The sequence below is a fragment of the Schistocerca piceifrons genome, chromosome 6 (genome assembly GCF_021461385.2).
Source record: "Schistocerca piceifrons isolate TAMUIC-IGC-003096 chromosome 6, iqSchPice1.1, whole genome shotgun sequence".
NCBI classification, from domain to species: domain Eukaryota; kingdom Metazoa; phylum Arthropoda; class Insecta; order Orthoptera; family Acrididae; genus Schistocerca; species Schistocerca piceifrons.
In genome coordinates, this window is record NC_060143.1 from 264912250 (window position 1) to 264926975 (window position 14726).

Here is a 14726-nt window from a genome sequence, read left to right on the forward strand (position 1 = left end):
GCCATGTGGGTTACAGACCCATCACTGACATCTCAACCATCTTACAGCGGCCTAAGTCGAATATTTGTGATGCGATGGTGAAGCGGAAACGTGAAGGAACAGGTAAAGCAAGACCAGGCAGACACTGTCAAGAACGGTCGAGCATTCCGGAGGATAGATCGTAGAAACTGCAGGAAATCAGCGCAAGGAATCATTCGTGAGTTCCCCATGTCTTACCAGCAGTCTATTTAGGTCTATGAATATGTGTAGTGATTACAAAAATAATGTAGTGCAATGGATGAACAACTGCTCATGTTGTTAATGCGAAGCGATGCTTGATGTTGTGTAAAGGGCGGCACTATTGGACAGTGGATGAGAAAGAAATGATTCTGAATGGCGAATCACGCTATATCCTCTGGACTGCGGTGGAAATTCATCGTGTGTAATGCCAACAGTGATGTGATGCTACGATAGGGGAGAGTTCTTTGAGGTTGGGGTTTGCTCACCTTATTGTGCGTCAAGAAACCGCTAAATGTGAAAAGATATGAACACATTTTAGAGCATTGTACACTGCGTACAGAAGAGGAATAGTTCGGAGGACGACAACACAGCCGCCCAGGGTGGCCGAGCGGTTCTAGGTGCAACAGTCTGGAATCGCGCGACCGCTGCGATCGCAGGTTCGAATCCTGCCTCGGGCATGGATGTGTGTGATGTCCTTAGGTTAGTTAGGTTTAAGTAGTTCTAAGTTCCAGGGGACTGATGACCTCAGATGTTAAATCCCATAGTGCTCGAGCCATTTGAACCATTTTGAATTTGACGACAACACACAGTGTCTCAGAGCAGCATCTGTGACACTCCTCAATTGGCCAGGTCTGCTCAGAGTTCCTACCTGAGCCCAGTCGAATGTCGACTTCGCTTCAGACCCTACCGTTCAATATCTCTGGCTTCTCTGATTTCGGCTCTTTACTAAGACCGGTTTTCCACGGAGCAAGTCCGCATCTCACCACTGACTTCTGATATCAGCCGCAGGCAGTTGATATCAACAACTGTATGGGCCTGAAGATGACGTTGTTACAACGTCAAAACTAGTTGCCAAAATGAAATAGACGCCTTAAATACAGCTGGAGGTATTTCTTCATTTTTTAATATAAATAGATTTGCCATTTATCCATAGGTAATGAGACAGCTTATTCGGTGTCTCCAGCAGATTTCATTGAGCCATAAAGGCAAACGGCAGACACACTCTACATCAATGTCCATTAACTGCTATGAGGAAATGTTTGAGTTGATAGTATGGTTGTCAAAGGATAAACGAATTTCACAAATTCAGTTATCGCACTTAGGAACAGTCAAGCTCATTTACCAGTTAACGTGGAATCTATTCCATGTTTTTATAGTCTTGATAGCGTGCGTGATACGGCGCTTATAACTCTAGCGGCAGATGATTTCTTAAACAGTTTGTATTGCAATGCAGTGTTAAAACACCATCTAACGCACAAAGGTTTCGACTATATTTCACGTGCGAGTTAGCACAATTCGTGAGTTACATCGAGCAGTCATTACCATTTATGAACGATTAAGTTAGTTTGATGATATGGATGAGATCAGAAAACTTGGGACAACTATAAATAAACTGTTGGTGTAATTTTGTTAGGTATCCGTGAATATGTACTTTAGTATTCAGTGGAACAGATCGTTTGTGATTTATCATACGGTTGCTTGTCTCAGCTCAGAACAACTTCTGTTTAGAGCTTACGTCGATCCAGGCGTCGTCTACATAGCTTAAGCTGGTACACATACGTACTGAAATTAATAAACCCATCAGGCAGTCGTTGCTAATTTCAGGAACATATCAATAGACCACAGTAGAATTTATCCATGCCCTCGTCTGACCAATATGAATATAGTGAAGTGATAATTTAGGGAATAATATAGTTAAATACCTACGTCTCTTGCCTCTAAATCTGGTTTTTGAGTCGCAAGCCCGCAGATTCGAACAATCACTTTGGAAGAAACACGGATTCTTGGTGAGACTCTATAATAGCGTACCATCCACAGTACAATTAACATTACTACTCATTTATGTTCACAGGTTTCGAAACCTTTAGGACAACGATGAACTTAACGCATTCATGCCCTTCTTTACCATATCGAAATCAGCCACTTGTGATAGTTGCGTATCATCAAAGAGACAACGTCAAGCCCATTTGCAATAAGAACATTACAGGTAACAGTACGTTCACACACGGCTCAATTTCCATTTAAATCACATTTGAAATTCGAGGATGTATTAATGTCAGTTATTTGTTATCGGACAGGGAATCCGAAAAGTACTTTGCCTGCCTGCGCACTGCGGAGCTAATCCACCGGCGCGAACCGCCTATCATTTCACATCACTGTCGCCCGTAATCTGAACAGAGGGTTAATTTATTCTGCATTGTAACGATGTCACCGGCAGTGATAGCGTGTAATACAAACTTCATGAATATGCGTTTGCACCGCAAACAGATTCGAACGTTTGTTATGTTAATTTATGGATTTCACTGTTGTGAACGATAGGGAGTTGGAAAGATGATAACATGGAGTTCGCGTCACCACGATTCCGTTAGCCGCCCGTAAAGATGCCAATGAGCTGCTGCAAGCTGCTGAAGCTTTACAGGGGAACTAACGAAGAGGCAGTAGCAAAAAGGTACGAGGTGGCCCAGGAAGTAAGTTGCACGTTATTACGCTAAGCGATGCAATTTTGTTGAATGCTGCGCTGCACTCCAAAGTGATAAAAGTACATGATACCGTTCTTGAAGATAGTCACCAAGTTTCTGTCAATAGCCGTCGGAACGTTTTATCAATTCCTCAATTCTTCGACGACGGAAATGCGCTACTTGGATGGGGAGCCGTAGGAGAACCTCTGTGTGGTCATCTTCATCGTTGGAAAATATCTTCCCCTCCCCGCTCACCCCTTCCACGACAGATGTTTTTTCAGGAGTTTTTTCAGGAGTCTGAAAGATAACATCGTAAATGATCTAGACTTCCCCATGGGTATTGCACAGGACTTGTAGTACGTTTCGAGAAAATGCGCCATTTCAGGCGCACATGCTGATGCATCTGATATCCGTACCACACCAGAACTGTCTCTGCAGGAGTTCCGGAACATGTGCTCTCTCCTGTGAATGCACCAGTCCTGTTCCACAATGGTCTCAGTGCGGGACGACAGAGATAACTTGTTTGCACTGAAACCTGCACGCACTAAAGCTCAAGAAACAGTCAGAAGGATCAGAGATTTCAAAGAGAATGGTTTTTCTACCTTATTTTGGTGGCGTGTCCTTTAAGATTGGCAAGTTGTTCAAAGAACATCAAGTAAAATGTGTCTTCCGCCCTCCAGCACGAGTGCAAACTGTAGTGACGTAACAAGACTGTTACGCCACTTGAAGTAGCCGAAAGAAAGGCACGCGTACACACACGCCGACGGGCGTCAAGTCTGGAACAGGATAACTATTGAATGGTAGCAAGAAAAGTACGTAGCTGCTTTATACTTAACTTTAATAATCCTTGTGTTTCTAGATCGTTTAATGTTCTTGCGACCTCATCACGCAATACGTGGGGAACATTGCGCGCTCTGAAAAATTTCGGTTGCGCGTTTACTTTCAGTTCCAAATGTGCTTCATAGTTTTTAGCGCAACCTAAGCCTTGTGCAAAAAGTCTGCAAATTCGTCACATAAGCGAGAAACACTGTCCGTAGGCACAGTTTGATTCACTGATAGCACCTGATTTACAATAGACATGTTAAACAACTGAAATAAATCTAAGCCAAACAAGTTCACTGCAGTAGAAGAACGAAGAACGTAAAATGACACAAGTTTTGTTTGTCCCTTATATGTTGCAAGAAGAGTGCACTGTCCTAACACAGGTAAAGTCTGTCCTGAATAACTATGTAACTTAACATGTGCGGCACGCAACGGAGGTGCGCCCAGTTGTTTGTACGTGTCGTGATTGAGCAATGAAACTGCAGCGCCGGTATCGAGCTGGAATGGTATCACTTTGCCTTCAAAGTCTAAGTCCACAAAAAGTTTATTGTTCTCCCGCCGGAGCCGCCCCAATCTGTAGTGACGTAACAAGACTGTTACGCCACTTGAGGTAGCCGAAAGAAAGGCACGCGTACACACACGCCGACTGGCGTCAAGTCTGGAACAGGATAACTATTGAATGGTAGCAAGAAAAGTACGTAGCTGCTTTATACTTAACTTTACTGATCCTTGTGATACATCTCTCTTGACTATACAAATGCGACTCGTAAGATACATGCACTGTTACAATTGGCGCCTTGCTAGGTCGTAGCCATGGACTTATCAGAAGGCTACTCTAACTGTCTCTCGGCAAATGAGAGGAAGGCTTCGTCCGTATTGTCGCTAGCAATGTCGTCGTACAACTGGGGCGAGTGCTTGTTCGTATCACGAGACCTGCCTTGTGGTGGCGCTTGGTCTGCGATCACACAGTGGCGACACGCGGGTCCGACATGTACTAAATGGACCGCGGCCGATTTAAGCTACCACCTAGCAAGTATGGTGTCTGGCGGTGACACCACACAAACTATGCTGGATTCTGTTAATAACGACCTAGGTCTAAGGAGACCAGGGATATATAAAATACCATGCCAGTGTGGGAAATCATACATTGGCCGGATGTGTCGATCTGTTAAGGATGACGCCGTACTCTCTGATTCGTCTACGATGACCTTTTAGCCTCAACCCTTGGGGCCTGCCCTTTTCCAGTGAGTCAGCGTATATATTGGCGAGCCATTCCAGCAAGCACCTGAAGATAACGAGCAGCTGTGTCGTCGAAATATCGTGCAGTTTCCACAATTTTATCCGACGCGACGCGCGCGAAGCTATGAAACAAGTGTAACTTACTTCCTAAAGTCTCTCCACGCTTTCATACATTTGATTCGAATAGTGACGAGAGAACAGTGTTTCGTATATACATTAAATGACTATCTATAAACTGAGTGTTACGATTTCATCCGATTTGACACGACTACACATTCCATAAGAATGAAGAGAGACTCTAATGATGAATATTAACTTTGACATCAAAAGTAGTCGCTTACGTTGCCGTCAGTTCAGAAGGCTACGAGAGGAGGTATTTTTTTGGCGAGGCCTTGTTGCAGTATGAGTGAAAACAGTAACTGTAGGCATGCTGGCAGAAGTACAGTACGAGAAAGACAGTCGTCAGCAGTGTGCCCTTTGACCAGCACAAAGATCATTTTTGAAAGGTAAACCCCAAGGTTTTAAGTTCATGGATGTAAAAGATATTCATTGTGAATTGTGATGATTCTATTAAAAATGGAAGTTTTGTAGTCCTATGCGTAAGTTAATATTAGTACTTAGTTTCTCGATTCTTCTGAAATACTAATTCGTAAAAAACTTTCTGTAGCCAAGATTGCATATTCACTTCATTACTTATGATAAACGGTTTTCATTATGATTGCGTGGCATGAGGTTTTAACTCACAATGAATAGATTTTGTAAAAGATTTTTTGAAGACCAGAAGATTACACTTAGATCTGTCGAAACACGTTGCCAAAAATAAAGAAGAATTTGTGCGATCTTGGATAAAAGAAGTTATTACCAGGTAAAACACATCGCCCCTTCTAATTTCTAAATATGAGAAAATTCAAATATTGATTCAGATGTTTTTTCGACTACATTTTATACAGGGTGTTACAAAAAGGTATGGCCAAACTTTCAGCAAACATTCCTCACACACAAATAAAGAAAAGATGTTATGTGGACATGAGTCCGGAAACGCTTAATTCCCATGTTAGAGCTCATTTTAGTTTCGTCAGTATGTACTGTACTTCCTCGATTCACCGCCATGATTTCATACGGGATACTCTACCTGTGCTGCTAGAACATGTGCCTTTGCAAGTACGACGCAACATGTGATTCATGCACGATGGAGCTACTGCACATTTCAGTCGAAGTGTTTGTACGCTTCTCAACAACAGATTCGGTGACCGATTGATAGGTAGAGGTGGACCAATTCCATGGCCTCCACGCTCTCCTGACCTCAACCCTCTTGACTTTCATTTATGTGGGCGTTTGAAAGCTCTTGTCTACGCAACCCCGGTACCAAATGTAGAGACTCTTCGTGCTCGTATTGTGGACGGCTGTGATACAATACGCCATCCTCCAGGGCTGCATCAGCGCATCAGGGATTCCATGCGACGGAGGGTGGATGCATGTATCCTCGCTAACGGAGGATATTTTGGACATTTCCTGTAACAAAGTGTTTGAATTCAAGCTGGTATGTTCTGTTGCTGTGTGTTTCCATTCAATGATTAATGTGATTTGAAGAGAAGTAATAAAATGAGCTCTAACATCGAAAGTAAGCGTTTCCGGACACATGTCCACATAACATATTTCCTTTCTTTGTGTGTGAGGAAAGTTTCCTGAAAGTTTGGCCGTACCTTTTTGTAACACCCTGTATAAATATAGATATGTGTTTATCTCAATAACGCCCAGTGCATTTTGTACGAGACAGTACACATGTACGTTAGAACCTGGAGACATTTACCATGTGGGTCAGTCACTAACAAACCATCAATTTAGCGTTGCACAGTGGTGACATGTAGGTGTGACCCCTGGATCTTTATAATGGTGCATTGATAAAATCGCATTGAGCTGGTGTGTGTGTGTGTGTGTGTGTGTGTGTGTGTGTGTGTGTGTGTGCAAAGGGGTTGCATTGTTAATAATTATAAGTGCCTAGAGTCGAATTTATATTTTAGTGACGATCACGATTTAACGTTTAGTCTCAGAGGTAGGGACGACCATAAGAAGAAGGTGACGTGTAAGCGTGGGTTGCATGGAGTAATTTTAGTGAACATTTGTACCCATATGACGCGTTATCTAGGTATGAGAAGGCAAGGCAGGGTATCGCTAAGACACTTTGGCAGCACTAGGTACCGCAAGTCATTCTGTGAAATATCTGATGATCTTCCAACCCTAGGAATGTTCATATACATTTACAGCTGCATCTATACTGCCTGAGCGACCACCAGATGCGGTATGACACATGGCACTCCTATATACCATTGTCCCTTCTCCCTCCTTCCATTCTAGTCGCTAATAGTGAGCGGGATAACTATTGTTACTAGTCCTATATTTAAGCTCACATCCCTCTAATTTTACTTTCATGATCTTTTGCGAAATGTAGGACAAAGAGTGGCCTAAGACAATAATGAAAAATAACTGAAATTAGTGTCAGTTCCACAATTATACAAGTGGGAGCATGAAATGTCAGAAATCTGAAGATGTGGGAAATGTAGAAAATCTGAAAAAAAATGAAAAACCAGATACTAGGTATGATGCGGTCAACGAAGTGGAGTGCAAAAGATGAATATTGGGCAACGTCAACAGCAGCAGAATATGGTATAACTGGAATCTATATGAATAACAAAGTAGGTCAGAGAGTGTGCTACTGTGAACGGTTATGTTGAGCATAACACAGAGCAAAAAAATGGCTCTGAGCACCATGGGACTCAACTTCTAAGGTTATTAGTCCCCTCGAACTTAAAACTAGTTAAACCTAACTAACCTAAGGACATCACAAACATCCATGCCCGAGGCAGGATTCGAACCTGCGACCGTAGCGGTCTCGCGGTTCCAGACTGCAGCGCCTAGAACCGCACGGCCATTTCGGCCGGCTAACACAGAGCACTGGAAGTAAGTTGTAATAGCGGCAGCCATAGACAGCTAAGAGTGTTATGTATTGTCAAGCAAAACACGGCTCACAGGCGTTGTGAAGCAGAGTCATCTGGATGCAGTATAGCAACAGCTGTCACTGCAATAGGCTATCAGATGGGCGGAACCCTTTCCTCACTTGCAACCACGGAAGAATTTAGCGTACACGCCTCAAGCCCTGAGCAAACATAGTCCAGAGTATATAAGCCTTTGACACCTGGAGCAGTATCCTGGAGTGCAGTATAGGGCCTGCTGATCAACCAAAGAATAGGACAGCCGTGAGCTACGAAAGAGCCTCCGCCACAACAGAGAATCACCCACTAGCTGCAGCGAGGTCACGTTGGCCTCTGCAGTATTGTCAGCTGCACTGCCACGCTGTCAGCACTGTCGCAGCCAGAGACGCCACTGACAGTGGCATTCGAGTGACACCACGAGCGACCCCACTCTTTGCACTGCCAGCAATGCTGCAGATCTATTGTTCTGTATGAGAGGCAAACTGGATGCTTCGACCAAGTTCTTTCTGGTGAACTGGATGAGGGCTGGAATAAAGAAGTTAATTAAACCAACTACTATCGACTTAATGTCGGTCTCATTTCACTCTCCTTGGGTGACAATCCGATGGTCATGTAACAATGATGTCACGTCATTGAAGTCGACTTCTTGTGCAACAATATGACCTACAGCCTGCGATATAGTGCGTCCAAAAATTTTGATTATGTTTGGTCATGGAGAAAAGGTTTTACGCTCGTCATTTTGTGAAGTAGATTTAATTGTGAGTAGAGAACCAATGAATTTGTTTAATCTTAGAGCTAATGCAAGTCGCGACTGGTTAGGGCCCGTTAGATGTGCCCAGCGTAACCTTGTGGGTCAGTCAGCGCCATATACAGAATCAGTTCCAGTGAAATGTTATACACGTAATCGTGGGGGGCGTATGGCTAATCAATGCTGGGAGTTTAGATGGACCATGATTAGACGTAAGAATTAAGTTAATCTATTTTGTTCTCTTGCCTTGTGAGTATTAGTTCTCAAAACGAGAGTTGTCAAGGACAAAGCTTCATCAGAACCAGAGACGCAAGGTGTATTTGTTGGAAAATTAAACAATTATCAGTAGATAATACTGAACTGTATGGGTTGATAGAACCGCGATCGTCACAACGGGGTGTAGATTTGTCAGAAGGAAGTTTAATTGCTCCTTTTTCTGCTAAGGCAACCGAGGATGTACGGGCCTTTGTGGGAGACCTTAATAATATCACGGAGATAGAAGGTTGGTCTGACAAGGCGTTACCGAACATTAGAAACTTGAGACTAACAGGGGAAGATAAAGCTTACGCAGTGTATAAAGAAGCTCTTAAGGGAACCACAACATTCGAAGAATTTAAAGAAGGGTTAATTCAAAGATGTACGAAATAAAACAGTGCCAGACACTGTAGGGGAACAATTATGGGTAGTAACTAACAGTAATATGGGAATTGTGGTACAATTTGTGGATAGGATAATGGAGATTAATGGATGTACCTATAAATTAGGACAGGATGCTGCAGTCAACGAAATTATTTTGCAAGAACCTGAGCAGATGGCCCTCATTGCCTTTTTAAGAGGGCTGCATGTGGAAACGTCAAGACGTGTACGCATAGTGGGTCCAACGGATTTGCACAAAGCAGTGTGATTACGTATAATGTGTGAGAAGATCGAATTGTCGACTGGAGTGCAGGATAAACGAACAGTATTTGAAGATAGAATAAAATGTTTAAGGTATGGATGAATGGAGCATGTAAGCAGGCAGCGTCGCCAGCCTTAGGGTGAGTGAATAAAGCAACAGGAATTAATAGTTTTAGAAGTGGAGAACCGGGTAGCGATAAGGTGTTAAACGCCAACGCGAAACGCAGGACCATGTATGGTCATTCTCAGCAAGACTGGATGCTACGGAATCAGAGGTGGACTGCGCGGTTAGAGGAATGGTAGGAAAAATGGTTTGCAGGGTACTACTGAACACAGTGGCGCCTGTGTCGTTCGTCAGTAGTGATCTGGTGAAGCGTAAACAATGAGACCCCATCACTGTGCAGACTGCATGGACTGGGGGAGAAAGATGTCACACCATTAGGATCTGTGGACATAGACTACTGCCTGAATACGGTTTAACTTAAACGATGTGTAAAGATTGTGCCACATCTGAGTGAGGGTTACAACTTGATTCTAGAATTAGGTATCTTATATTAGCATTGTGCCATAATCGATGTTCTGCAACATTGAGTGAAATTTGGCGGAAAAATCTTTCATTTAGGTGAAGCCATTGAAATGTTGCGACGTTACAAGGGGAGTCTGTCATGAAAGATGAACAAGTTAAAACGTGAAAGATCACATTAAGACTTGATTCCCACAATTACGTACCTAAGCATACTTGGAAATCACTGTTTTGAGTTTAGCTTGGAGGTAGGGACTTGTGTGTGGTGGAATAGTTAGAAGACAATGAAGCATTAAATCAGCAGGGTTGCTTAGTTAAAACAGATATTGTACAAGAAATAAAGGGTGAAGAGAAGGTACCTGTTTCTATAGATAATTTTAGCGCAGAGAACATAGGATTAATGAAACGGCTGTTTATCGTTAATATGGATATCCTGGAGAAAGAAGAACGGAACACGAGAGGCGTCACCCATGGACAATCGTCGGACGTAATTGAAACTGATTTACGAGTAAAAGTGAAACACTTAGAGGGCAGCAACTGGGAAAGGATAGGAAGATTACTTTTGAAATTTAAGGATTTATTTTTACCAAAACAACCATTACGAGTACCAAAAGAACCATTACGAGATACACACTGCATACCAAAGGTAAGTGAATCACCAGTCTACAGCAAAATATATAGAATATCTAAGCGTTTGCAGCCAGATTTGGAGGAATTTATCAATCATCAGCTGAAGGGTGAAATTGGTGAAGAAAGTAGTAGTGCATGGAGGGCAGGAATAGTCGTTATGACAAAAACATAAACGGATGGAACACGAAAATGTAGGTCTTGCCGTGATAACACACATCTAAATGATAAAACGACTATGAACGCCTACGCTTTGCCAAACATCATAGACATATTGGATCTTTTGAGGATAAGCAATTATTTTTCCACAATGAGTTTGAAGAATGGTTATCACCAGATAGAGGTTGAACCACAGGAAACAAAACACCCTTTTCGTGACTCTAGGGCAGCATCAATTCAGAAGAATGCCATTTGGATTTAAAAAAATACACCTGTAACGTTTCAGAGATTGTTGGACATAGTACTCAGAAGATTAAAACCACGCCAATGCTTAGTGTACCTCGATGATACAGTGGTCTGTGGCAATGATATAGAACATCATATGCAGCGATTAAGGGAAGTATTCCTAATGTTAAAAGCAGCGAATTTAACATTGAGTGCAGATAAGTGTAATTTGGTGAAGGAGGAGGTAGTATACCTAGATCATATCGCAAGTAAAGGTGGGGCTAAGAAAGACCCAGGATTAATTAGAGCTGTACGTGTATTTCCTGTACCAGTATCTGTAATGGAGCTGCAGTCATTCTTAGGAGTCGCGATCTATTTCGGACGGTTCGTGAAATGATTTGCTGATATTTCCGGAACGTTGACACTACTGTTAAAGAAGGGCACTGAGTTTGCGTTGCCAGGAGAATGCCGGCATGCTTCTGAGAAGCTAAAAGAAGTTTTAACGTCGAGTTTGATAATGGTATTTACTGATTTTAAAAGAAAATTTGGTTTATCATGCGTTTGGCTGTGTGTTGTCACAAGAGATGGAAGGCGTAGGATAGCTTATGTATCAAGAGAACTAAATTCGGCAGAAATAGATTATTCCACTGAGAGGCAAGAGATTTTAAGCCTTATTTATGTAATCATTTATAATGTATCTGTATGGCAAAAAGTATAGAGTAATAACAGATTATGCTGCATTAAAATGGTTGTTGAAATTTAAGGATCCTTTTGTGGGTGGACGCGATGGCCACTAAGATTAAGTGGATTTGATTTCCTAGTCACACATAAACCTGGGAAGAAGCATGGAAATGTGAAGGACTTACATAGGATATTAGCATCTTACATACTGGGGGTAGCGAGCATAAGGAATGGCATATTGCACAGAGAGTGGATGACGAATGTGAACAGTACTGTAATCAGTGACAGTTTTGTGTAAGGGATAGGCTGCTATGCAGGGAAACTAAGGTGGGACGGCGAGTAGTGGTACCAGCAAAGCTAAGTAACAGTGTACTACAAGATCACATATTAGTGTATCATGAAGATTGCATATCTACCAGCAGAAGAGTAGCAGAAAGGTATTGGTAGAGGAATAGGTCGACGAACGTACAGAATTGCATGCCGTACAGAGAGAGCTGATTTGTGTCGAATAAGAGCGCCATTGCAGAGTTTACCTGATGTATTACCACCATTCCAATTTCTGGGGATTGATGTTTTAGGTCCATTCAGTTAAACAGCTGCAGGGAACAAGTGCGTACTCACATTCATAGATCTTTTTTCAAGATACGTAGTAATGGTTGCGATGCCAAACGAGCAGGCACAAGCACTTGTGAAGTTCAGAGTGCCTGAAACAATAGTAACAGACCAGGGAACGAACTTCAAGTCAGATCTCTTCAAGAACTGTGCAAGTTACTGAAAGTGAAGAAGTTAAGGAACGAGTCCTCTCCATCCGCAAACCAATGGAAGATCTGAAACAGTGGATAGGACAATGGAGAAGATGCTTTGATACTACGTTGACTACTGGGATGTCTAATTGAAGTACGTAGTCTCAGCTTACAAATCGAAACAGCATGGTAACACAGGATTATCACCGTATGAAATATTATATGCTGATAAATGCCACCATCGTTCGACATATTGAAAACGAATAGAGGGAAGACTGGGGAGTCTGTTAAAGAATGCGCCAGAGTGATTAGGGAAACTTGGAATGGAGTATGGAAGGCAGATACAAGAGCACTGGAGAAACAGCAAGAAGGAATCTGACATACGGCAAGAATTCCACAGTATAAGGCTGGTCAGTGGGTGATGCTATCAACTTTGTTTACGCCGGAGAGAAGGACAAAGAAATTTTTTGCAAAGTACCAGGGGCCACACCAAGTGGTAGAGACTATGTCGCCATTAACGTCAAGATTCAGGTGCCGACGAGAACTGTGCATGTAGAAAGTTTAATACTTTACAAGGGAGTCCGGATGTTATTCCAGGGATAGGAAGTGCGGACAGGAGAGAGAGAGAGAGTGAGGAGAAAGTATCGGAAGATAAACAAGAGTTTGCGATTGAAACGGTAACGAGGAACACCCGTATGGATTAACGCCTAGGGCATAATCGATTAATATTTTTAGATTAGATATAGATTTAGTGTAATTGGTATAAGAAGCTGCGGAACAGCAATGAATTTAAGAGGGAGGAAAGTAATTGGTATCCGTGCCATAGCTGCTGTGCAGAGAAGGCCGGATGACACGCTTCGTATCGAGGCTACTGATGTTTGTTGGGGTGGAAGCGTTAAGCAACCAGCACCTACAAGGGGGAGAAGTGTTTGCCAAGCAGGAAAACGTAGTGATCACCAGTCATTGCTAGGTGATACAGCTGATATTCAACGCATGGGGCACGCGTAACGAGGTGAGAAGAATGAAAGAAACATTCGACAAATTCCGTCAAGGAACGGAAAGTCACGGTATACTAAATGGAAGTATAAGCTGAAGTGAGAGAGTACATGGATTGTACGAGAAATTAAGGAGTGAGATGATGCAGGAAATGGGGGTTTATTCACGTACGCGAAGGAAGAAGGGTTGGATCGACACTGGAGGTCGGCTTATGAAAACAGTATTTGGCAGTTCTGAGGAAGACATTCGAAGGGAGGACGACACCGTAGCAGAGGATACTGAGTTGCCAAAAGGGAGCAAAGTCATGAGAGCTGCAGAAAAGGCAGTTAACCAGAATGTCAAGGAATTACAAACCGAAATAGAAAGCTTATGTAGGAACGTGGTAATGACAAAATGGTTGCAGTCCGTAGAAGTTAGTGTTTGGGAAGCATGAGGGAAAGCGGCAGAACTACAGGAGGCTGTAAGAGGTTCGCTAGGGAGAAACTTGTCGCCGGAATAGTATTTAAGGCGTTTAAGGAAAGTAGAGAAGGATGGACCGATGGAGATGAGGCTGGTTTTAGAACCGGAGCACAAAAACTTACCTTCTCATTTCAAGGTAGGCACAGATCTGATGGAGCAAGTGTTTGTTACCGTTTATATACTATTAGCAAGGAAAGAAGCACTTTACGAGGGCTATAAAGTTCATACGTTTACTGTCAAGCGGGGGATATGAAAGAAATTTGTAAGAGCAAGAAAGCAGCGACTATTATTAATTGTAAAAGAAAACGGAAGATATGCAGAAATTGGGGGAAGCAAAGATACAAAAATGACAATATGTCCGAATATGGTAATAGGAGAGGGGCAGGAAAATTTAGAAATTTGTGGTAAGATCTTATGGGACCAAACTGCTGAGGTTATCGGTCCCTAAACATATACAATACTAAATATAACTGAAATCAACTTACGCTAAGGACAACACACACACGCATGCTCGAGGGAGGACTCGAACCTCCGACAGGAGGAGCCGAGCGAACCGTGACAGGACGTCTAAGACCACGCGGCTACCCGTCGCGGCAGAGGGGCAGGATTCCTACGGAGTGAAATTGCTGATGGGCCATAAGTAGGTAAGAAAAAGCAATGAGGAACGACAGGAATTGTACTCTCAGCAGGTCGAGGCGCGTTGGTTGCACTCTTAAGTTTGACATGACGGTGACAGTGGCTAGTGGTTTAGAGCAGGGGAAGCTTACATCGGCAAAGACGTTAGAATAAGTCTGGAGTGGTCTGTTACCGATCAGCGTCAGAGATAATGGGGCCTACTTTCCAACTGCCCTCCGCGACATCAGAGATAAGTCATCTGAATATTTCGCAGTCTCGTTTGTACTGGCCAGAGAAGCCCATGGAAGTGCTGCCTGTCACAAA

The 14726-nt window shown here is 42.9% G+C and overlaps 1 protein-coding gene across 1 annotated transcript in view; it reads left to right on the top strand.

Annotated features, from left to right (window-relative positions):
• Positions 1 to 2600: 2600 nt before the first annotated feature.
• The window catches only part of LOC124803265, a 42028-nt gene continuing 29902 nt past the window's right edge, over positions 2601 to 14726 (top strand). Inside the window, exon 1 of the mRNA XM_047264449.1 lies at positions 2601 to 2687. Within this exon, the coding sequence (XP_047120405.1) occupies positions 2601 to 2687 (87 nt within the window). The remainder of the gene's footprint in view (positions 2688 to 14726) is intronic.